The sequence below is a fragment of the Haemorhous mexicanus genome, chromosome 3 (genome assembly GCF_027477595.1).
Source record: "Haemorhous mexicanus isolate bHaeMex1 chromosome 3, bHaeMex1.pri, whole genome shotgun sequence".
In the NCBI taxonomy this organism is placed as follows: Eukaryota; Metazoa; Chordata; class Aves; order Passeriformes; family Fringillidae; genus Haemorhous; species Haemorhous mexicanus.
Genome location: NC_082343.1, coordinates 34,956,026 through 34,981,385, shown reverse-complemented (window position 1 = coordinate 34,981,385; position 25,360 = coordinate 34,956,026). Strand labels below are relative to the sequence as shown.

General features: G+C 36.8%; 1 protein-coding gene across 6 annotated transcripts in view; it reads left to right on the top strand.

The window, feature by feature from the left end:
* BIRC6 (baculoviral IAP repeat containing 6) overlaps nt 1–25,360 on the top strand; it is a 176,468-nt gene that overhangs the window by 90,794 nt on the left and 60,314 nt on the right. For 5 of the 6 annotated variants that reach the window (XM_059841328.1, XM_059841327.1, XM_059841323.1 and 2 more), the window contains 10 exons: nt 2,432–2,688; nt 3,852–3,960; nt 4,469–4,690; nt 7,912–8,692; nt 9,595–9,738; nt 11,457–11,586; nt 15,000–15,131; nt 17,428–17,595; nt 20,671–20,844; nt 24,937–25,133. In XM_059841328.1, the coding sequence (XP_059697311.1) occupies nt 2,432–2,688; nt 3,852–3,960; nt 4,469–4,690; nt 7,912–8,692; nt 9,595–9,738; nt 11,457–11,586; nt 15,000–15,131; nt 17,428–17,595; nt 20,671–20,844; nt 24,937–25,133 (2,314 nt within the window). The remainder of the gene's footprint in view (nt 1–2,431; nt 2,689–3,851; nt 3,961–4,468; nt 4,691–7,911; nt 8,693–9,594; nt 9,739–11,456; nt 11,587–14,999; nt 15,132–17,427; nt 17,596–20,670; nt 20,845–24,936; nt 25,134–25,360) is intronic. The other variant, XM_059841324.1, reaches the window with a different exon arrangement.

The window sequence follows — 25,360 nt, the reverse complement described above, 5'->3', positions numbered from 1 at the left end:
GTGTCAGGGGACAGTTTGTGCCAGGTCATGGTTTAGCATTTGGGGTTTCTATGGTGTTTGCTTCTCTGAGTCAGATCTTTCAGAAGCAAACTCTTCCTCCTTTTTTTTTCCAAAGAAGGGCTATTGATGCAGGGTGACCCCAACGTAGGGAATAATGTGCTCTGACTCTTATGATTTCAAAAGGCTGAACAAATGCTTTATTAAGCTATATTACTCTAATACTATAGTATGCTAAAGAGGTACTTAAGAAAAACCTGACAGTGTCTGAGACAGTCACGACACAGCTTTGACCCAATTAGCCAATCAATTCAAACAACCATCACCAGAATCCAATTAACAAATCACTCTCAGTAAACAATCTCCTTAACACATTCCCCATGTGCCAAGCAACAGGAGCAACAAGTAGAGATAAGAATTGTTTTCTCCTCTTCTTTGAGTTTCTCACTGCCTTCCCTAGGAAAAATCCTGGGAGAGAGAACCATGTCTCTCTCTCTGTTCAGAGAATGTCAGTACCACATTGGGAAATCTAAGCAGCACTTCTGCATTCTTTAGTAGCATGCTTAGTCTGCAAATATAAAAGGGAATGTTTTGTCCCTGCAATGGTGAGAGAATATTAGGCACAGGAAAGCATTTTGAGTTGCGTTTTGTGTTTTTAATGGGTAGGCAGTTGTCAAAAAAAATGGAGTGCCAAAATACTTCTTATCCTTAAAGAAGTCAACAGAGTTACATAAGTATTGGAGCAGGAGTAGAAGTAGAACAATGGAATGTTTTGTGGAAGTCATATCTAATATTGGTGTTTGCAAACATTTCAGAAATAGGAGCTGAAGGTTCTTATGATTCTGGCATTTCAGCAAGTTTTCTTTTCAAAAGCATTTATTTAGGTGGCATTTTGAGTTTCTTACTCATTTTAAAAATAAAAATAACTGAACACTTCAAGAATTTTTTTAAAGTGTCAGCATTTTCCAACTTTGAATTTAATTTACAAGATGGATTTTTGACATTTGCTGGTTTTTAAATTTAGCTTACTCAATTGTTAAAACTCATTAATTTTAAATACTATATCTTTGAACCTTAATTTTTTTAAATTTGAAGAGAACTTGGGAAAGTTTTAAAAATCTTTCTTTTGCAGGGAAAAATTTTGAGAGCGTAGGTAAATTTAGAGAACATGAATACTCTAAGTGTACATTTATAAAAGCTGTATAACTGAAATTGGTCTTTGCTCTTAAATAGCAGTGAAGAAAATTACTATAGCCAAATTATACTATCTTTTTACTTAAGAAAAGGTTATAATAAAGTCACACAACAATAACCAGTATCTAAAGAAAGAAGGTTAATGTATGTTCCTAATTTCTTTAAATATTTTATTGTAGCTTTCAGCTTAATGTTGTACGTATCTCAGTAAAACAGTGATAGTAATGTCAAACATATATTCAGTAAACTTGGCATAAATTTTATTTTAGACATAGCAGAGAACTTGCTCTTTTTTAATTAATAAATCAAATTGATTTAGGAGTAAGTGATTTGTAAAATTAAATTGTAAGCCTAATTTAGGATCTATAATAAAGTTTGCCTTTTTTAAAACTGTGGTGAAGGTTAGTTATGGAAACAACCTGCTAGTTTAGAACTTGTCAGTGAAAGATGCCATTTATTTCCCATGCAGCTTAGATTGCCATCTTGTTCATGATTCCAGTTTAAATAGTATTGTGGTGTAAAGTCTAGTAGATGTGTTTCCAAATTGATTTGATTACAATAGGTTTATTTCTCAGGATTTATTATTGAAAGAACTTCTGAATGATTTTGTCAAAGAATGAGAGACATGAGGGAAATCTAGTAGCTAACACATTTTTAATTTCTGTGCTTTTTCTATATGTATTTTAAATCAGGTTCCCTAAGGTTCACTGTAGTTTATTGTAAATATGTATGATCCTAAAAGTTTGTAATGTCAGGGAAGTTATGCAGGTGTATAATTTTAATGCCAATTACTGTTGCATTTCACTCATTTTGATGTAAATAAAAACAATACACAAGCAAATAAAACCCAACAATCAATAAAACCCAAACCTGCCCCACACCCATCCCCATATATAAACACCTTCCCTTTCATCCTTCCCTCAGCAGGAAAGGATTTCTTCTGTTGGAAGAAATATGTATGTGAATTGAGAAATCTTGAAAAACCTTAGTAATAAAACTTGTAGGCTCTTAACTCTTTCTGTCCACAGACCCTGCCTTTGTTATAATCTTAATCCAATGATTGCAACAGCATTACTAAGGTGTATTTCATTATGGTCTTAAATGCAGTCATTTGCTTTGCTCAGATGATGTTTGATCATGTCACAGAAATTTTCTGCGGTACTTGTCCTGTAATCCAGTACAGGTAAAAAGTAATACAATAAAGTAATACATTAGCTCATTTTTCTGTTTTCCTTTTCAGTATTGGATGGTTAAGATTATTACACCACTGCCTCACTCACATAAGTGATTTGGAAGGAATGATGGCCAGTGCTGCAGCACCCACTGCTAATCTGTTGCAGACATGTGCTGCTTTACTAATGTCCCCTTACTGTGGGATGCATTCTCCCAACATTGAGGCTGTGCTTGTGAAAATTGGGCTTCAGTCCACCAGAATTGGCCTAAAATTGATTGACATTCTTCTAAGAAACTGCTCGGCATCAGGGAGTGATCCTGCAGGTGAGTGCAGTGTATTTCTTTTCAGTTGTTGCTTAAAAGCATTGTTTGTATAAAAGTACAAATATAGATATTTGCATGTTGCTTTCTGATTCTGAGCCTGGGTTGCTAGAACTTGACATTGTGCTTTGTTGGGCTTCTAAGCATCACAGTCTTTGTATGTGGGTAGTCCTGCCAGGGTACGGCAGTGCAACCGGGGTTGTTTGGTTTCTCAAAATTAGATGGGTGTTCTGAAGGAAGCATAGGATGCACAGTGAATCCTAAATGCCTCTTACTCCAGATACTGTGTCCAGATGTTTTTAAAATAAAGAGCACTGCCACAAGTGCTGCTAAGGACAACTAAGGCAGCAGAATTTGGGCAGCAGTAGTCTGTAGAACAGTATGAATTCTGAATACCACTCAACAGTGAAAATATTTATGTGTAGAGGTACATAATGAAGATACAATTACATTCTATGTCCCACAGTGAAGTTTTGCAGAAGCTTTTTGTTAGTGAACTGGGGGTTTTATATTTATGATTTCATACAACTTTGCTGTTTTGTAATTTCTAAATGAAAGAAAACAAATTCAATCTTTCCTGTTTTGATGTTGCTATCAGAAAACACTCTTTTTTAAATGGCTTCCATTACTTCTTTTGCTATGAGTTAGTGTTTCAGCATAGACTGCTCTGTTTTGCTGCAATGTTGCTAGATAGGAAAGTACTTTGTGGCAAGGCAGAGGATGAACACAGTGAGGAGACGCTGAATAGGAAATAATCTGTGGAAATCTTAGCTGTAATCCTGTTGATGGAAATTGGAGTTAAATAAGCTTTCATTTTGAAAAAAGTGTTTGCTTCTGTAAAGCAAGAGGTTTGACAGCTCTGTTGGAATTAGTCATGTCTTTTTGGAGTATGTTGAAAAAAACCCTATTATGCAGACCTCCAGGTCTGGTGTCTGATGAGTGTTGTAATGGCTTTTCAATTCATAGTAAAGCTGAACACTGGACATACAAAATGTGCAGTTTTGAGACAGTGGTGTGTATAGGAATTTCATCCTTATGTAAATGGGAAAACTGAATTCAATGTTAATATTGCAATTCTGTAATAATATCATTAGTACACTTAAAAAAAATATGTATGTAAGTACTTCTATTATTTCCCCTCCCCTTTTTTTTTTGAATGCGGCAAGATCTGAATAGCCCTTTACTGTTTGGAAGATTAAATGGTCTCTCTTCTGACTCCACAATAGACATTCTTTATCAGCTTGGAACAACTCAAGATCCTGGAACAAAAGATAGGTAATGCTATTTGGGTTGTCATATGGAAGCATATTCAAAAAATAACCTGCTAAACAGTGACTTGATATTAGTTCACAAAACCAAATATTTTTGGAATCTCATTGTTAGGAGATAGCATGGAAGTGCAGAAATCTGAATAAGGTCTCCCAGTTTTCTGTCCTAGCTCTTTTCATCCTTTTCAGGGAATGCTGTCCCTCTATTTCTGCTCTTATAAATGTGATAAAACTTTGGATTTCAACTGACTTTTCTCTCAAATAGTCAGAACTTAGATACCTGCTATATTTTCTTTTTCTGTAGCAGATTCACATTTGGCTGTCCAAGAGAAATTTTTTAAATTAATTTTTGCCCTGATATGAGTCTTGAGAAAAAAGAGCTTGAGCTCACTCTCGAACTTTGCATCAAAGAAAGAGATAAATGTGTAAATTGGATTACAAATAAACAGCAAGCTGATTTGACTCTGAGTGTTTCTTTGCTTGTTTATAATGTGCCACATCATCTTGTCTTACAGAATTCAAGCATTGCTGAAATGGGTCAGTGATTCTGCAAGAGTTGCAGCTATGAAAAAAAGTGGTCGGGTCAGCTACATCTGTCCCAACAGCTCAACCAGAGAGTATGGGCTTCTGATGCCATCTCCTTCCCACCTGCATTGCGTAGCAGCAATTCTGTGGCATAGTTACGAATTGCTCGTTGAATACGATTTGCCAGCGCTGCTGGACAGGGAGCTCTTTGAGTAAGTAAAGCAAAGTTTAGCACCACATCATTTGTATAATTAAATTATTTTGTTCATGGATATAATACAACTTGAAGGGTACTTATTGTTAAATAGTGGTGGAAAGTGGTATGCCTGAAGCTAATTGATAGAGTGGATACCTAAAGATATCCAAACAGATATTTTTGTAGTTCTAAACTCAAAGCTGCACTTCACATATTCCAGGTATAATTGTGTTTAAAGACCCAAAAATTTGAAATGAAACAGGAAATCCATGTGTATACTTACATATATGTGAAAGGTAAGCTGGTTCATGGCTTTGTTCATGAGGTCTTTTAATGGACTGTTCTTGTTGAAATTGTTTGCAGTAATGTTCACAGTAGATATAAGTTGTCTTCATTAGGATGCTGTTACAGAAGCATTTTTTTAATTTGTCTCTGAGAGGTGGGAAGGTGGAGATGTTTTCTTGGAGTTTTCACTTCTGTTCTGGCTAGCCTGACCTGAAAGAAATGAAGGCACAAAATCTGGACTGAATCTTAAACTATGAACTTTCTTCATTTTGATGCCTTCTGAAGAGAAGTTCACCCTGAACACCAGATGTATACTCTTAGTGACTCCAAAAATGAAAATATAGGATATAATATTTGCAATTTATGGTGCTTAACTATTTCTTCCATTTAAACAAAACAAAAAAGCCACATAACATTTTTTCACGTGTTTTATAGAAAAATGGCTGTTAAATTATGGTATCTAGCATTAGTCAGGCATCTTTGATTTGTACTGTTGAATGCGGTTGCAGTTAATGAAGGGATCTTTGCACATGGTTTTGTTGTTGCTCTTAGGAAACCTTCATATTTTTCCACAACCAGTCTCCTTTAAGCACAATCAAACATTAAAGCACTATCAAGAGTATAAGTTATGGTTACAGGTACAAGCATGTGGAACTCTAACATATGTGCAACGTGACTCCAAGCAAAACAATTTCCAAAGACACTTCAGTGATACTGTGATGTAGATAACTTTTAATTCAAAATCAGCTTGTTCATCTTGGGAATCTGTTCAAGGATTTTAAATTGCAGGTCAGTTAGTCTTTTTAGCAATACACTTTAATGTCATGGTGAGGGAGGCTCGGATGCTCAATATGAATGATCAGCAAGCTTCGTTTATTGATTAGAGCATCAGACATTTATGCACAACAAGTAATAAGCTCATGCATATTCTGTAAGCTAAGCAATCTATTGGTTATACTATAGATATCAGTTCCCCTCTTACTTCCTCATTCCTTAGGGCTTACGTCTCCTTTTTCTCATCTCTCTCTCTCTCTCTCTCTCTCTCAACTACAGCATCTTGTTATCATACTACAGCTATGCTCAAGGCCACAGCGGCCTTGCAGGTGCAGGGACTCAGATTAGCTGGGTCCAGTACTTTTCCAATTCTCGGCTATCCCAGAGCGTGTCTACGTGGCCTTTGTCACGTAACCAGCCCTCCACACTTTAACAGAAATACTTTTTCAGGATACATTTTAATAAATATGTACTTTCCAATAAAATTGTACTTTCTAATAAAAATGGACTTTCCAAAATGGACAGCCCAATTAGCTTTATATAAAATCTATATATAAAAGTGGGTTTCACAGTTGAGTTCCTGTCTTTTGGAGGAAATTGTGTTGTTTTCATCACAGGGAGAAATGATAGTTTGTACCTAGTTTGAGTATGCAAGTTATAATATGACCCTGTTCCCCCACCTCCTGCCAGATATAAAACTATCCCTCATATAGGCCACCATCTGGAGCAAATTTAAAAACCTTTTTTGTCAAAGTTATATGGGCAAATATTTTTTCTAAGAAAAGTAACTTTTCATGTGTATTCTTCATTTTCTTTGATATTGTAACTTTTGAAATATTGTAATGGATTCTAGCTATAGCTCCAAGTTTCTCCTTCATGTGATAAATCACTTTGTTCTTGGAAATATTTTCCCATCATCCGCATTTTCCATTTCAGTATTTTTGCTTTGGCCAATGGATCCCCTAATCCCACAGTTATTTTTAAATATGTATTTAGAAAAAAACCTTATTTTTCATAGAGCATGAACTCATCCTGAAGATTTTGGCATTTGGATTGTGTTACTATATAGTTGGAGAAGAGTTAAGTGTAGCTTTATTACATGTGGACTTTTGGAAATTGTGACTGTCTTTGCAGAGTTATAGATCATTTAGCCACTGAGATGAGTTTTCTGTTGGGGAGGGGTTTTATCAACCTTTGACTGGTGATAAATCCAACTTTTGGTTAGACCCAGAGAGTTCCTTGAGTTCCTAGAGTGCCCTTAGGCTAAACATAGAATAAATAACATTTCCATCCAGAAGAAGGGAAAACAATCCTTGCCTTCAAGTGGGAATGCAAGATACAATAATACATCCAAATTTAATTTAAAAACCTAGCATTGAATGGCATGAAGTGCATATTGACCTCTGTATGTAAATGTTAAGATAATGTAACACCTGTGGTGTCAAGGTACTGTGAATGCAGTTTGGAGAACTGGTTGTTTTTTGTTTTTTTTCCTAAGTACTTCAAATACTCTGGACAAGTCTGTGTGAAGAAATTATCATTTTACTTTACAAGTACCCCTTCTGAAATTTAATCTGGATAACAGGAGCTAAATTAGCTTCTGCACTCATATGGCTTGGATTAGCATTCAAGCAGATAGTACTTGGATGTGATGCCAAAGGTTGGTGGGGCTTCAGAATAGCTGAGGAATAATTCTGTTGTTAACTTGTGTCCTAAATTGAGTCAAGTAAGGATTACAAGGGTGCGTTGTTCAACAACAAACAAGGTTGTTGCTGCTTTCATTTTTTTGCAGCATCTTTAAGAAAATGCCTAATAAGGGAAATTTTCAAAAATTTTGAAACATGTTAAAGTACTTTCAGGTCTTACAAGGAACTGAGACCTTCATGGAAATGACCTCTGTACACACACATAGGGTCATGTGTGTGACCCTAATGGCTTGCAGCTTGGAGAATTGACAGCACAAAGACGTTGCAGTTGGTTAAAAATGGATGAGATGTATGACAACTGTTGAAATAACAAAATCTGTTTTTTGTGTGCAGCTGGATTATATCTATTTGAAGTACAGTATGGTGAAAGAAATTTAAGCATACAGTGCAAAAAGATTGTATGAACCAGTGATAAAAAAAGAGAAAAATAACTGGCAGACTATGTGTTGATACAATTTTCTGTCTTCTACAGGTCACTATTTAACTGGTCCATGTCTCTTCCCTGCAACATGGTTTTGAAGAAAGCTGTTGATAGTTTGCTGTGTTCCATGTGCCATATCCACCCAAATTATTTTTCCTTACTGATGGGATGGATGGGTATCACTCCTCCTCCAATGCAGTGTCAGCACAGACTGTCTATGACGGATGACAGCAAAAAGCAGGACCTTAGTTCATCTTTGACAGATGACTCTAAAAATGCACAAGCCCCTCTTGCACTAACAGAGTCTCACCTGGCTACTCTTGCTGCCTCATCTCAGTCTCCTGAAGCTATCAAGCAGTTACTGGACTCAGGTTTGCCTTCACTGCTTGTAAGAAGTCTCGCTAGTTTTTGCTTTAACCATACTTCTAGCTCTGACTGCACTGCACAATCATTGGATATCACCCAGGACAGGCTCAGGAGGCACCATGTTCCACAGCACTTTAATAAAATGCCCATCACGGCAGACCTGGTTGCTCCTGTTCTCAGGTTTCTGACAGAAGTTGGCAACAGCCACATGATGAAGGATTGGTTGGGTGGCTCTGAAGTCAATCCGTTATGGACAGCACTTTTATTCCTGTTGTGCCATTCTGGTGCTACCTCTGGAGGACACAATATGACGGCACAGCAGACCAGTGCAAGATCCAGCTCGCTTTCTTCAACTGTAACCACAGGATTGACCACTCAGCAGCGGACAGCAATTGAAAATGCAACAGTTGCTTTTTTCCTCCAGTGCATCTCTTGCCATCCTAATAACCAGAGACTTATGGCACAGGTGAGAGAGAAAAATAATAGTGTTTGAAAACTTTCTGTGTTTTTTACCTTTCTTTATAATAACTTGGGGTTTTGTAAACTGTCATTGACTGGAAAAATTTTATATTAAAATTATTAGCTTGTTGATCTGAGTCTGAAACATTAAAAAAATGTTTTGGCATGGCTGTCCAGTCCTGTGTATAGATTTGTATTCCTCTTGGTTTAGAGAAATAAACTTCAGACTGAACTGCAAAAGACTGTTTAATTTGATAGGGCTAAACTTTTGTGAAAAGGAATTTGAACAGCAAGCTTCGCACATATTTTATTATTAGTAACCTAAGGAAACTTCCTGGGAAGTTTGCTTGTGCAACCTGTGTCCAAGGAAATACAGGGTATTGCAGAATATGGCTTTGCATTTGGCCTTCTAGAACAGATTCAGTTTCAGCTATCTTTAACAGATTAAGCTATCTTTCATTAACCTTGCAGACCTAGCTGAATGCAAGTATAATGAAAAAATGGTTTTTCAGCATTAAAAATAACGATGCTCTAGGAAAAAGTAGACTTCAGTAAAAAAATTGAGTCAGTTCTCTGTTAATGGCTGGGAGTAATAGTGCATTATGCCATGGGAAAGGTTTGCTTTAGGGATTCAAAATCTGGTTTTATAACTACTTTATTTTCATTTTTTTATCTTTTTGAGAAATCTATATGTTTACAATTACTTTGATGCTGGAGTCAGCATTTTAAACTTTTATGTTAAGGGCCTTATTTGCTGCTGGTGTTTTCTTCAGTGGTGCTCATTTCTGAGCTGGTGTGGTAACTGGACGTGGATCTCGGGCACTGCCTACTACTTTGGCTGTGTAGAGCTATATTTTAAAGACCTAAATGTAGAAATATTTTAAATCTGATATCATTTTGCCTTCTCAGGTTCTCTGTGAATTGTTCCAGTCCTCTCCTCAGCGTGGAAACCTCCCAACCTCTGGAAATATTTCAGGATTTATTAGGAGGCTTTTTTTGCAGCTGATGCTAGAGGATGAGAAAGTGACTTTGTTTCTTCAGTCACCTTGTCCAGTAAGAATTTTTGATACCTTATGGTAAACGTGGAATAAATTTAGCCTGTAAATCTTAAGTCTGAGTATATTCAACTTTGTTTGACGTGTTAGCAGCTTTTTACTGCTGTACACATTATGGAATTTTGGAAAGGAATGTGCTGTTGAATTTTAAGTCAGAATTTTAGAAGGAAATTCAAGGCACTGTGCTACAATAACACAAAATATTTGTTAGAAATATACTGTTTCTGAAGGATGTCACAACTGAAATTTATCTTACAGAAGGCTTTTTAATAGTACCCTTACACACTAGCAGTAAATATAGATAGAATATCTGTTCAGCAGTCCTTAGCAGTATCATTAAGGATCAGTTATAGTCAAAATTGGCAGACATGCTTCATCAGTTAGCCAAAATGCCATGAATAAATTGAGTGACAAATATGTGAATTAATTTATAAAGCAGATGTATGCTTTATGGTCCCACATGCTTCACTGGAACAGAATTGCAATTGATGTCTGAAGTGCTATCCATTGAAGGCTGTGACTAAAAAAATAGGGCAAAACCACAAGTTTCTTTAAAAGATCTGATATTCCCAGATAAAGATAAAGATACTGCAGAAAAAAGTATTTGCTGTGTTGTTTTCTGCATCTCAGAAGTACTGCAGGAGATATGAGAGGGAAACTGGGTTGGATAGTATAAAATGGAAAAGGAGGCACAAATACAGTTCTAGCGCAAACATTTAAATGTTTTAAACTAGCTGAATAATTAACAGGTCCATTGATAATGTGAAGGTAACATCAGTTTTCTGTTAATTGTTTAACATACAACAGATTTTTACAGAAAACTGTTACTAGATATGTAAAAGCAGAAAAAATGTCTTGAAGTTGTCATAGTTCACTTTCTTTTCTTAAAAACACTGGGATATTGTGTTCTTAATGAGATGATTCCTCCTATAAGATGCAAAGAGAAACCTTAAAAATAATGTGGATTTTCAGGATATACTTCTAGAATATCCAACAACATAACCTTTCAAAGATTGGTTCCTTCCCCATTTTTATCTTAAAAGTTCATACCAAAACTGTTTTTCAGAAGCTCAGTTCTGGTTGTCAGGAAATACTTTTTTTTTTTTTTTTTTTTTAAATTGCATTGCACAACTATGCATTGGTTCTGTAAGTTCAAATGAATAAACAGGTCGTCAGGGCTGTCTAAAATACATTATGGTAAAATATTTGCCATGTTTTAACTAATAGTGACTTAGTTACCTGTCGCAATAACAAAAAGTAGATATTAAGTCTAGAATGAACTTCCTCCTCAAGTGAGAACAAAAGAAAAACATCTTTCTCTACTCAAAGTACATTGTTATTTTTCAATATTTAGTTTCAAAGTTAAGTTTTTGTTTCCTAAATAATTGCATGTCTCAGGCATGTGATTTTTTCTCTCATATTACAGCTATGTAAAATGATTGGGTTTTTTAAAGCAAAGATGATTTCATACGGTCTCTGGTCCTAAAAATATTGTAGGCTTTCAAAACAAATTATTTGGAGTTAAAAAGCTAAACATGTCCTAATTTGATGTATTTTTACTGTTTACCTCTAAAGCTGAAGGATGTATTAGTTTTCTTTTTTAGCATACTAAGAGTTTTGCTTTATCTAACGGATGTGCCTTTATAAGAACATAGTGGTTTAATTTATTTCTCAGTGTTAAAGTCATAATTAATGTTGATTGTTTTTTCCTTTCAGCTGTACAAAGGTAGAATTAATGCTACTAGTCATGTAATTCAACATCCAATGTATGGAGCTGGACACAAATTCCGTACTCTTCACTTGCCTGTCTCAACAACTCTAGCAGAGGTTCTTGATCGTGTGTCAGGCAAGTTTGCAATAGTTCATGGTTTTGTTTTGTGTCTTTTTTAAATGCAGTTTAAAAAAAAATCTTACATTGTTTGTTTGACCATACAAATGATACTGCAAATATCGGTCTTTAAAACACACAGTCTTTCATCCTTTCATGAAATTTCCCCAAATTTTGTCAGTTAAATAGCCTGGAACTTAGTGGTACGTCTCAAGGTGGAGATGTATGTCCTGTGAAAAGGACCTTGGTAAGGGCTCCATCTAATTTCTGTGGTTATACATTTGTCTTCTCTATAAATATTTGCATTTGCTTACTAAATGAAAAATGAAAAGTATAGTTTACATTTAGATATTACTTTTAAAATTATTCACAGTGGGAGGATAATGTTATGGCATTAATTTATTTACTTGTTTATTAAATTTCAGTACTTTCAGTTATACTACTTGTATACACACTGAGAGATTAACCTCTCTGTGGGGAACTCTGTTGATCAGGCTTTCACAGACCATAATAAGGGTTTTGACACCTAAATGGTAGACATCTTAATCTTAAAATGAATCCCATCTTTAATTTTAGTGATTATTTAATACTTCAGGAAACAGAACTGTATGTTAAAGATTAGGGTTAATAATTTTTTTAAGCTTAGTTAACAAGTAGAATTCATACTGAAGATGTCATCTCCGTGCCAGAGCTCTCTAGGTAAAACCAAGCAAAATGTAAGTTGATTCTAAGTTGATTCTCCTCTAGTAATAAATAGAGCAAAAATTCTTTGGACATATTAAATGAAAAATCAGTTTTATACATGTCTAGTTTTAAAAAAATAAACAAATCCAGGACTTCCTCTTTACTCTTAAAACATGGTTCTCAATAATACCAAAGAAAAGTCAAAGATTGTTAGAGCAATTATGTTTTTGCCATTTGGGAGATGTGCACTGGAGGGTATGCTCTTAGTTGCCCTTTCATCTAACTAGGTATGTATGCTCCTGTATGTAGGTTTACTTGATTGTGTACTTCTTTGGAACTCAGGGTAGATGAACTTTTAATTTGTGAGACAGATCTTCATGGAGTTAAAAGCAACTGTTGCTTTTTTATATCTATGGAAAATTTTTACATTTACGGATTTGTTGGGGCAATAAATGTTACCTAACAAGCTGATAGGAGTACTAAAATATAATTTGGCAGAACACTGGAAAGGACAAGGTATGTTTTAGGATTTTAATAGAAAGATATCTGTTCCTAGCTAAATGCTTGAATCTCATTTATCAAGGAATAGTTTACTATTTCTGATAGAATTCTATATTTATTTACTGTCCAGAGAGTCATGTGTGAAATGTGACTAAGGTTTTTCTGACCACAAACTGCACAAGGATCTCATTACTGTAATGGGTGGGATGGTCACTTCGTATGAGGTAGGCATCAGTTGCTGAGCAGTGACATGAACTGTACTGAGTAGCTGCCTTAGTGGTGCATTGTTGTCAGCTTGATAGCCAGTGCTAATAAGGTCTGGAGAGGAGAATGTGATGATGTGGTAAACTGTCATGTCTGAAATTGAAAATGGTCAAGTGCTGACTTGGTAGGGCACCATAACTTTGGGGTTTGCTACTGCCTTGTTATATCTTGGCTTTGTGGTTCTTGGATGGCATTCTATGAAGTCCATGGTTAGGACAGAGTAAGGAAGGCTTGAATATATAGGGTGAGAGAGAGAGAAGGGGTGGACTGGGTTAGAAAATAAAGAAAAGGCTGTCACCACTATGGAAGTCATGAAGATCCTGTGTGAGAATCTGTCCCTTGGGTTAATTTCTTTTTTCTTTACGACTGTTAATGTCTCAACCATTTCATACTTTCTGAGTAAGGCACAAGACCCATATTCATTTTGTACTTTTTTCCCAGCTTTTAAAAAAGAGGGGGAGAAAGAGGTCAAAAATCACTGATAGATCTGCTGCTTGCATCCCTTCACCATAGGAAGAAAATGTGCAGTACACAGCAGATAGGATTGTCTGGATGAGTACCAGTTCTTTTGTGTTTCCTGCACCTTAGTCTTGAGTTACTGCTGGAGTCAGAAAAACTGAACAACAAATCTGGATTTTGCCTGAGTAGTTAAAATACCATTGCTTAACCTTCTTCAATAATTTTATTAATGACCTTTAAATTCCCCAGCAGTAAGTGGACTTTGAGTGACAAAACTAGAGCAACTCAGAAATTTAATAATAATAATAGTAGTACTAATAATAATAATAATGATGAAATTTTTTTCAAAGCCGAAAACATACACAGTCTCATAGATACATGTGTATGTGTGTATGTATGTATACACAAATGTGCTTGTATATATACACACAGATCTATACATAGAGAGAGTGTATGTGTGTGAATGTAGAGTCCTCAGTGGCAGTAGTTTTACACTCTGTATCTCTTTTTAGTCTCCAGTGCTGTTTGCTAATTGCAAACATAACTAATGTCTTCAGGCACAAATCATAATATATTTTCAAGCAGCCAAATCACGTCCCTTTCAGCACCTCACCCACTGGTGACACACAGTTAAAGGTAGCTGCATGGTACTTTTAGGTCTTGAGTCTGGTTGTACCTTAAAGCTGCTGTGGCTATGTGGAAACAACTCAGAAGCAATTAGAGAATTACTTAGCCATTTTAGTGCCAGTGTTGTACCACCCAGGGTATGCAATTGTCCATTGTCACCAATCATCAGTGATTTAATAAGTTAGATTAGATTTAATAACATACTGATAGTTGTGATCTACGCTACTTGAACTGAAAAATGGTCAAACTGCAGTAATCTAATGTTCTCTTAAACAAACAGCTCAAGATTTGGTTGTGTAATGTACTTTAGGCATCTTCCAATTTCACAGGAAGAGAATTTACCAGTTCTGACATTGGATCAGTATGTAACAAGAAATACCCAGACTCAAATACAAGAGCATGTTTAAATAAGTCTGCAGCTGTCCTTAAAAAAAAAGTTTTGGTATTTCTTTTTTTTTTGTTTGATTTTTTTGCTGTTGTTGCTTTGTCAAGATTTTTTTTGGTGGGTTTTTTGGTGGTTTGGGTTTGGATAGGGATTTTTTTGCTTGATCTTGTTTTTTGTTGATTGCAGTGGTGTAGTGGGGTTTTTAGTGTGGAAACACTTGACTTTCAAGTGTTTCCACACTAAAACAAGTGTGGAAGTAATGGCTTTAAACTGTTACAGATTTAAATTGTCAGAGGACAGAGTTTTGGGGAAAGAAGGGGACAGAATTACTATAATATCTTAATTCATAGGTATTGACAAGACTATTGCTGCCTGTGTTGGAACACTGAAATGCTGCAATAGTTGAGAATAGCCTTGTTAACGGCTTAGAAACTGATAAAGTCAACTTAGTATCTTGAAATACTTTTCTTTTTTCTTTCCTCTTTTTCTTATCCCCTCCATCCCCATATAGATACACCCAGTATTACAGCTAAGCTAATTAATGAACAAAAGGAAGATAAAGAAAAGAAGAATTATGAGGAGAAAGAAAAAGTTAAAGCAGAAAATGGATTTCAGGACAATTACAGTGTTGTTGTTGCTTCTGGTATGTCTTTTTCTTGTGTCTTTGATAAAATGGATCTTTCTGATATTAAAAGGGTGTTGGGGGAAGAAAATACCTACCAATAATTAACTTTATTACTTGTGATGGTTAGAAAGATTGTAGCACCTAGTACTACAATTGTAATGTAACTGACTGTTAGGCAACAAAGATTGATTCCTGGTGAAACAGCTGCCTCTAGTAGGTTATACTTTGACAAATTTGTCAAATCTATGTACACCTAAATATATGTGTCAGTGATATCTTCATGGATTCTGTTACTAGGGTATTTTACAGCATTTTTTTAAAGACATCCCTGCATCTTGGAGGCTATTATTGCTTCTACTTTTTGCAGTAGCTGGTACAACAGGGTTTAGTCACCTCTCTTCTGAAAATGTGCCTTGGAAATAAAAGGTATGCACATATTTTGCAGAACAGTTAATGGTACTCTGCTAAAAACTGTCAAATGGAGATTTTGGCATAAACCCATGTTATTGCACTTGGAAACATCTAATACTGGAGTTTCTTTCAATGCATTCAGTGTATAAATACTGTTGAATCGAATCTTCAGAAGTCTTTCATGTAAGCCCTTTTCCTTACAAAAATGCAAACCTTTTGTTGGAGCATATCGATTGAACATAGTAATTTTGCATTGGTACACAAATGTTACAGTTCAGATGATGGCTGTAGAAGTCATTAGTCTTTTGGTTTGAAGTTGATTAATGAACTTCAAACTGCTCCCTTCCTATCTAGCTTTCTGCCATTATTCAGGTACCTCGAGTTCATTCACACTTCATGAAGCATAAAGCAGAGATGCTGATTTCCTTTGACTTCTGGCACCAATATTTCTTAAGCTTTTTATTTCAGGTTTTTAGATGTAGATATAACTTAACACAAAGGTTGAACAGGGCAGCAGTTTCACTGAGCTTGGTGTACATTTAAAACAACGTAACTATGTTAATTACAGCATCTTTGTCTGACAGAATAGTTACAGTAGGTGCCTCTTAAGTTAAACTTGTTTTAGTAGTATCTGAAATAGTAGTAGGTCCAAGGAAAGGGTTAAAACACAAAAAATCTAGAAAGAAACAAAAATACGAAGCCAAGCTTGAAGATAGGGCATAGCACAGTCAGCCTTGTCATTTCAGTTGCATTGTTCATCCTACTGTGTGATCTCACTCATTCTCTATTAAAAAGAAGCAGAGTTCAGTTTTTTTCGGGTGTTTCCAATTTTCTCCAATTTAGTAAGAGTTTACATTTAAACTTATTTAATTTGGATTTGTTTTTGCTGCCTGTTTGTCACATATTTTCTTCTTTTGTAATAATTTTTCATATATTCTGAGGGTTTTATAGCGTCCTCAGAATCTCAAGAAGTTAAAAGCATTTAAGTTTTTACCTATGAGTAAAATTAATAGAGGGAGAAGATGGTATTTGCAGCCTGATCTTCCTGAGGCAAGCTAGTTTAGTGTACCGAGATTATTGGACCATGTGTTGCACATTAGAGCTGCTTCTAATGAACAGCTGAAACGAGAGTGTGTTACAGCATTTGAAGTGTGGATCTTGTTAGTTTTGTGGCAGCTCTTGGACAATGATAAGTTAGTAATTGTCTGTCTTTGTCTGTTGACCTGCTGGCTTTTTACCTCTGTCACCTGCACAGAAGGGTACATGATTGCAGTATAATTTTGCTGTACCTTAAGTCACTTTAAGCTGTCCTAAGATGAGGTAGTCTTGCTGTGTAATAACAGTAAGCTTTTTTGTAGCTATTCTGCCTCCTAATTTTCATGTAGTGCTTACTTCAAATGTTTTGGGGCCAGGGAACTTGGAAAGCACATATAAGGACACCTTTCATCACATGTGGTACTGTCAGTACTGCAGCTAAAGTCACCTTTGTAAGCCAGACAAGGGGTTATTAGCTATAATCTGTGCTGAAATGTCTCTCAGTTTGGAAAAATTTGCCTTTCTTGCTTTCAGGTGAAAAGACAGCATAAAAACATTTTGCTCTAGGGCCCGTTGTGAGACACTCTTCAATGAGAGCAGAATCAGAATAGCTTTTTTTGTGCATTATATCATTTAGTTATGGTTTTGTTTATGTTTGGGGCTTTGGAGAATGCACAACCTTTTCACTAAAAATATTGGGATTATATCCAAATATGTTTTATACAAAAATATTATTCTGGTATTTAATTAGCCAGTGAAGTAAAGTTCTTACATTTTTCTATCATTTAAGGTTTTGAATATGTTGTATCTTGGCAAACTGAAGGTATTAAATACTAGAACAACTTGAAATTTTTTACTTCTCTACTAGGTTTGAAATCTCAGTCAAAAAGAGCTGTTTCATCCACCCCTCCACGTCCACCATCGAGGCGAGGAAGAGTGATGGCAGATAAAGTTGGTACTTCTTCCTCAGGAGGAGAATCTTCCAGCAAGACCATTAGTGTTCCAGTCTTCCATCTGTACCATAAACTACTACCAGGTAACTTTAATAACACATTTTACGTATCAAAATTGTGGTCTTTCAGTGGCTGATACATGATCAGGAAGTTCTTACAATGGTAATGGGCATTAGTATCTTGGAAGGGTGGAGCTGGTAAAGAGCTCTCGACTGGAAATCATTATAACATCAGCAACTGCACCATTGTAGCATCATAGCATCTCAAAAAAAGTGGCAATTATGGTGATCTCCCATGAAGTTTAGTACCTTATTCCTAAAAAAACTCTCACAACACTCACAAATGAAAGCAGAGTGGGTTTGGAAGGTGACATAGGTTTTCTTCCACATACAAGGCAGAACTGAACTGGTACCAATGTCCTATTGCTTCAGATTCTGAGTGGGCAACCATCTTGCATTGCTCTCTGAAGGGTTGATTTTCCAGTTCAGGAATATTCTTGAATTCCATAAGATTTGTGTTTTAAAAATGCAGCATATCCTAAGCAGTTGGTCATGTTCCATGTATGTCAGATACGGTATAGCAAGATTGGCAATCTCTCTTGTTCAGGAAGATATTGTAGTGACTTAGATCAGGAATAAAAGACAGAAACATGAGTGAAACACTTCATTATTGTGCAGAACAGCTTCTTGTCTGGATCCAACTAATGGAATTAAGTGGTTAACTTCTGATGAAAGTTATTTTCACCCAAAAACCCCTAAATTTGAAACTTACTATCCAATTACCAGCTTTGAGGCTATCCTCTGGCAATTATTACCAGGATCGTACAACTTGGATTAAAATATCTAAAATTGATGGGTGTCCTGGTTCAGGGCAAATTTGGAAGAGAACTCCCAAAGGGGTTCCTCTAGAAAAGCAGATTCAATTGGCTCTTTCCCCAACTGGTTTGGGAAGAAATACCTCCTTGGAAAAAGGTGGAAAAAACTGTTTATTAAACAATAAAACCTAAACAATATTAATCAATAAAACCTCTTGCTGCTCCAGAAGATATGACAAACTCAGAAAAGACCCCTCCCCGGCTTGCAGCTTGGCTCACTCAGTCTCTTATCAGTCCCTCTGGCACTGGAAGTGCCGTGGCCCAGGCCCAGCCCGGTGGGCCACAGGTGCGAGCTGCCAGTGCTCTTCTGGTGCTCAGTCCAGAGCAGGTTTAAACAGGTCCAAAGAAAAGGAAAAAGAAAAACACAGTCCAGGGAACTTCTTTGCCTCAGCTAGCTAAAACTAACTAAAACAAAGGAGAGCTCTGGCCTGCTGTCTGTCCGTGCTGCAGACAGCACAGTCCAGGAGCAGGAATGTGGAGGAGTGAGTGCAGTGTCTGATAACAAACTGCGTGTTCTTCTCTCCCCCTTCACTCTCAGAGCAAGTCTTAAAGGTGCAAAACCTGTTCTCCAGCATAAACAGAACAGATGACTGGGGATACAAGCATCATATAGTCAACCCAGGACAATGAGCAAAACCTGGTGGGATGAGTGCAGTGATGGTGTGCCATGAGGGATGGTTACAGGCTCTTCTGAAGGGTGGGCAGATCAGGCGCAGCATTGCCAGCCAGGCAAGAGAGGGGATTGTCCCGCTCTGCTCTGCTCTGGGCTGGCCTCACCTCAGGAACTGAGGGCAGTTTAGGGTGGCACAATATAAGAAGGACTTAAAGCTATTAAAGATAGTTCAGAAGAGGGCAGTGAAGAGACTGAAAGGCCTTAAGGGGAAGCCATATGAGGGATGCCTGAGGTCACTTGTTCGGCCTGGAGAAGAGGAGACTGAGGGGAGACCTCGTTGCAGTCAACTTCCTCATGAGGGAAGGAGGAGGGACAGGCACTGATCTCTTTTCCAGTGACTGGTAACCAGCGACAGAACCCAAGGGAATGGCCTGAAGCTGTGTCAGGGGAGGTTTAGGTTGGATCTTAGAAAAAGGATCTTCCCCCAGAGGGTGGTTGGGCACTGGATTAGTCTCCTCAGGGAAGTGGTCACAGCACCAGCCTGGCAGCTCAAGAAGCACTTGGAAAATGCTTTCAGGCACATGGTGTGACTCTTGGGGCTGTCCTGTGTAGGGCCAAGAGTTGGGCTTTGATTCTTGTCTCTTCCAACTCATGTTGGAAGAGACAAGAATCTATGATACTGCTGTTTTGGAGATGGGATCAAAACCTCGTGCCTGTTTTCAGTTTGTAGCTGGTAAAGGTTGACTGTCTCGTTATGGTCATGTAAGCTGTTCTGTAGTTGTCATCTGGCCATGTCTTGCACAGCAGGCAGTTACTATGTTGTACAATGGCAAGGCATTTTTAATTTTTGTTTTTCTTAAGACATAATCTTCAATTGAAGAAGCAGATTGTTGCTAAGGATCTCTTCGATGTTGTTTTACTTGATTAAGTACAATCAAGATGAAATGGACATGCTATTATTACATGATTCAACTCTAAAATATTTAATGGGTAAATCTACTTGTTTTCAGACAAAATTTTTCTGCCTTCAGATTAGCTTGTAATTTTGGGGAAGAACATATTTGTAATCAACAAAGTAACCTCAATCTGAATTAGGATAATCAATTTGGACTGTATTGTATGTGCATTTCAAGTCTATATTGCTGTGGAGAAAAGTGGTCCTGGCAGTGCCCTTTTTTTTTTTATCTTCTGCTGTCCTGACACAGGAGTCATGAGCTAGGCTAGATTAGTAGGCCTGAAAAAGTATTGCCAGTTCCTTTGTTTTCCACTTTTTTCAATACCACCTGTTTTACCTTCCTGTCACAGACACCTCCATGCTCCCACAATTCAGGGATGCTGCATAGGTGGTGTTTAATAGCAGGGGACAGCCAGTACCCACTTAAAATGCACATCAAATTACAGCTTTAGCCATTAAATGTGCCAAGTGCTTGTCCTCTCAGCACAGAGCTGTCTTAGGGAATGCTGGCATAGATCTTTTTGATGATTGGTTCCAAACTGATGGGGCCCCTTTTCCCAAGAGAACAAATGGTAAAATAAAGGCCTTAGTTTGGAGCCAAATGATATTTTGTCTACTTGGCTTCTGTGGTGCAAGTAATGAACAGCACCTGGATATGTATGTTAAAGTAACCCTGTCAGAATTTTCCTCTCTGACTTGATGCCTTTGTTGTCTAGGTCAGCCATTACCAGCTGAAATGACACTTGCCCAGCTTCTGACTCTGCTGTATGACCGCAAGCTCCCTCAAGGATACCGATCCATAGATTTGACAGTTAAACTTGGTTCCAAAGTCATCTCAGATCCAAGCTTATCAAAAACAGACTCATTTAAACGTCTTCACACAGAAAAAGGTGAGTATTCTTACTTTTTTGGTGTACTCCTTTTAAAAATGTTATTATTTTGGACAAAAGTTGTTTTGATTTTCTTGATGAGAAACAGCAGCTTTTTGTATTTTCTTGGATGATTTTCCTGAGCTATTCTTTTCCAGATAAGAGCTAAACTTTGTGATAAAGTGCTAATTCATTCCCTGCCTAAATTGTATCTATAAGATGCTCCAATGTGGTTGCTCTGGTTTTGCTTTTCTATTTTCATTGTAATATTGTATGTGATACCATTGTGATTGTATAGATACAGTACATTTTATTTCTTGACACTATAACAGTTCTCACTAGTAAGTAAGTGTAACTGTTTGTGTTGGTAACCAGGGCAGATTTAGTAATACAGGAGCTGTTTGAAACCATATGAGTTAGAGAGGCCTGTGAATTTTTTTATTGAGGTATCTTAGGTACCAAATGCTGCTTTGAAAATGGGGATTTCTCTCAAGACATTTAAGCAGGTCTTATAACTCCAACTTTTAAAAACATTTAACATTTTCAAATATGATGAATTTCTTGATAATACTTCTGCCAGTTGCTTGCTATCTATAGACTTGCTGGGGAAGGGGAAAGGAGGAGATCTATCCCAGGAGTCTGTTCTGAAATATTTTTACATCATTCTCTTAGGCAAGACTTAGAGAAATGGGACTTTGAAATCAAGCTAATTGTGATCTGCTGATCATCAGCCTACTGAGACAGCATGGAATTCCAAAATTAATAATTCAGTTCTTTTCAGGCAGGGGCTTCTTTTAAAAGCTGTTCACTTGATAGTCTGTTTCTAGAAAAGATAAGAAACAGAAAGGTTGAAAAACAATTATAATTTTCTTGATATCTTGTCTGAAATAAGCATTTCATGACTCTGTGCAGTGTCTGGATATACAATATCTCTCACACTATTAAGAGACACGTCTTTTTTAAATAATACTTTGGTTTACTTATGTTCTTTATTTAAATTCTAAACATACAGTAAATATTTTACTATTTGAATAAAACTCAAATCATTACAGAAGGTTCAATTTAGTAGTAAAGTTGTGTGAAGACATAAAGGTCCTCTGAACTTTTATTAAGTAATTGGGCACTTTTTTCTTCCTTATTGAGATAAACACTTTGAAAATTTGAGCTTGTCATTCCAAATCCATTGATCTGTGGTGATATACAGCAAAATATCAGTTACATTCACAATCACCACTCAGCAGTAATGAAGGTCAGAGCTACTTCTTGACTAGTGTCTAATATCTAGAGCAATCATTCTTACATATCAGTGCTCCTTTACTTGGTACTTAAAGTAGACCACAGGCTTTCTGACACCAGGATAGATTTTTGACGTGCTGGATAGATTGTATAGGTTCACATGGTGTCTCTAGTGCTACATTTACTACTACTTGAGGAAGAGAGTAATTTATTAACATTTTTTTCCTGTGTGCTTCAATGCCTTTTTTGAGATGAGCAGTTTTCCACAGTGAAGTGCATGACTTCACTGAAAATTTGGAAAATACTCATGGAGGTGAAATGGTTTCAATTGGATTATAAGAAAATTAACTAAAGCAAGGACTTGAGAAGCATACTTAAGTGTAATTCCTTGAGTGAATATTGAAGATGATACTGTGTTTACACTCAGTGAAAGGATCTGCCTATAGCTTTACTCACTGAGAGCTTACTTTTCAAGTGTCTTTTGCAGAGAAGCAGTTTTCTGTGCTTTATCAGTATCTCTCTGTTTCTATTTTCTTGTTTTCTTCCTTTGGGAAGGCTTACAGCTTTTTACACTGCAAAACAGAGGGGTGAGGTTTTTGGTCAAAATCTTTCTTTTAAAACCATCATTATGAAGGGTATCTAACATTTCCTGTAGTCTGATCCATTCATGCCACTGCAAGCAGTTGAATTGCAAATCATGTTCAGCCTAGTGAGGCGGAATCCTTCACATGTCTGATGGAAGGCAGTTCCTTGCTGATACCAGCAAGTTTGTGACACCCTCACCCCACTGTCTGTGGGGAAAAGGAGCATTTCCACAGAGTTTTCTGCCTGTGTCCTTTAGAACAGTAGGCATCAAAGCTGTATGTACTGAAAGTTGAAAGTGTTATGATTGGACATTTTCTTACAGGGATTATCCTGCTTTGAAGGTATCTGCGACCTTTTCTTAGTCTGTCTATGAAAGACTTCTTCAGACAGACTTTTCATAGTCTTTGTGTTTGAAGTAGAATGAATTGATGTACATATTCCTACATGTCCCTGATTTAAGCTTATTAAATCTTACACTTTGATCATATTATTCCAAAGCAGTGTGATCCTCCCACAGCGTATCAGTTATGTCCTTGTAACACGGTGCTTCTTGCATGTTTTAAAGTTGAGAATTAGGATGGGGAAAGACCTGCTGTTTCCTATTCCCTTTCAAATTAGGAAGAAGCAGTTTTAAAAGATGAAGTATCTGATAAAAGATACGGTGTCTGTTTAAAAGTTTTTTCATAAGAAATTTATATTGGTAGCTGCACAAGTTATTCCTTAATGTGCTTCTGTGTTTTTACAAGTATATAATAAATAATAACATGTGTGCTATATATTTGGAGTATAACAGAGGATTATGATGAGTGTCAGACTGTTCACAGTGAAGAGATACTAAGACCATTTGATCTCTCCTGCTTTTTGATGTGGCTGTACTGCGAAGACTTGGAGGACCCCTGCATTACATTGCTTTAAAATGTAATCTGCAAAACAGATTTTTAAATTAAATATACAGAATATTCACTGAAGTTTGCCTGTGGCAATTAGCAAAGAGGGCTGATGTTTGGCAATAAGGAATTGTGGTAGGGTTTTGTATATTCTGCATGTACTTGTGTGTGTAAGTGCATAGAATGTTCATTTTTTTTGTTGTACAAGATATTAGAGTGCTTAGTCATAAACTGGGAGGAGTGATGTTAGTAGAAAGTTAGAAATCCAGATCATGATCTTTTTTCATGAGGAAGAATAGAATTAAATCTTATGGCTTTTGCAGAGGGTCATTTTGACACCTCACAGAGAGGAGATGTGAAAGCAAAGCAGCTTAAGGTTTAAGGTTAAGATGATCTTTCCTTTCTTCAGGTATAAACTCTTTATTGGAGAATAACAAACCTACATTTAACTTCTAGACTAAAGAGTGTTAAAAAGTGTCATAACTCCAAAATTAGCAAAGCCTTGAAGACATAGGTCAAATTCTAATAAAACATGAGATGGTAGTAATTAACATGTAGCTGTGTATAAATAATGCTGAGTTTGACACAGATCTGCTGTCATTGGCAAAAGGTGCAGTCGGGACCCAGGACATGCCTTCATCTGCTCGGTGAATAGAGACTCTGGCAAGGGGCTCAGAGACCTTGGCACTGAGTCAAAAACATGTGTGCCTTTGATTTTAGCCCATGGAAAAATTACCAACTTTGTGTGAAGTTTAAAAGCCACAAGAGTTTGAGTAGAATGATAGTTAATTTGTCACAGGGTGAAAAAGTAGAATTTCGGGGATTTAGAATGGGGGGTGGTTCAAGAAGCAAGATGGAGGAATCTGGGCATGTCCTGTCCTTCTTCTCCTTCTTCTTGTCCTCCATCTTCTGCTGTGATGGTGACACTTTTTGATTGGTTTAGAATAGAGACAGACTGTCTAACATACGTGATAGGTATTGGAAAATTATTGTAAATAAAGTACATGTAGTTCTTAGTATAAAAAGTTAGCACCGCCCCAAGGGAGGTCAGTGTGCCACAACCCGACCTGCCAGACAGATCTCAGCAGGTCAGAGAAAGAATGTAATAGATAAGGGAAAATAAACAACCTTGAAAAGCAGAACCGACGAATCTCGACTTCTTCTTCGGTCGCGGAGCTGGGAAAAAAGACTTTCTAATACCTCAGGAGTCATCTCAACCACAGAAACACGAGAAGGTACCACTAGCACTTTTATTTTCTTCTGTTATTGTATTCATTTCAGGTTCTTGGCTCAGTCTTTGCTTGAGAAGGAACCAGTACTTTTGAAAACTACTTTTAAATGAGGACAAAGAAATAAACACAGTGTTGATGATATGTATTAATTTCTTTTATGTTTGTTTTTGTAGAGCATGCAGATTTACTGGGACCTTGCCCTGAAGATGAAGCCATCAGTCCTGGGGATGAGTGTATGGATGCAGTTCTAGACGAATCACTTCTTGAAACCTGTCCCATTCAGTCTCCACTGCAAGTTTTTGCTGGCATGGGTGGATTGGCTCTTATTGCAGAGAGACTCCCTATGCTTTATCCTGATGTAATTCAGCAAGTGAGTAGAAAAAAATAAGTGTTGGAAAACATGCTGAGAGTATTTTGTTTGTTTGAGGACAGTATTTTCATTGTCTGAGGACAGTATTTTCCTTGTCTTTCCCTATAGTTTAGTTTAACTTCTCAGTTATTTGGGGAAGTTACTTTAAAATAGGCAAATGGATAACTCCACAGCCCTCTCCAGCTGTACCTGTGCTCCCTGTCCATGTTGCAGACTGAGTAGCTGTG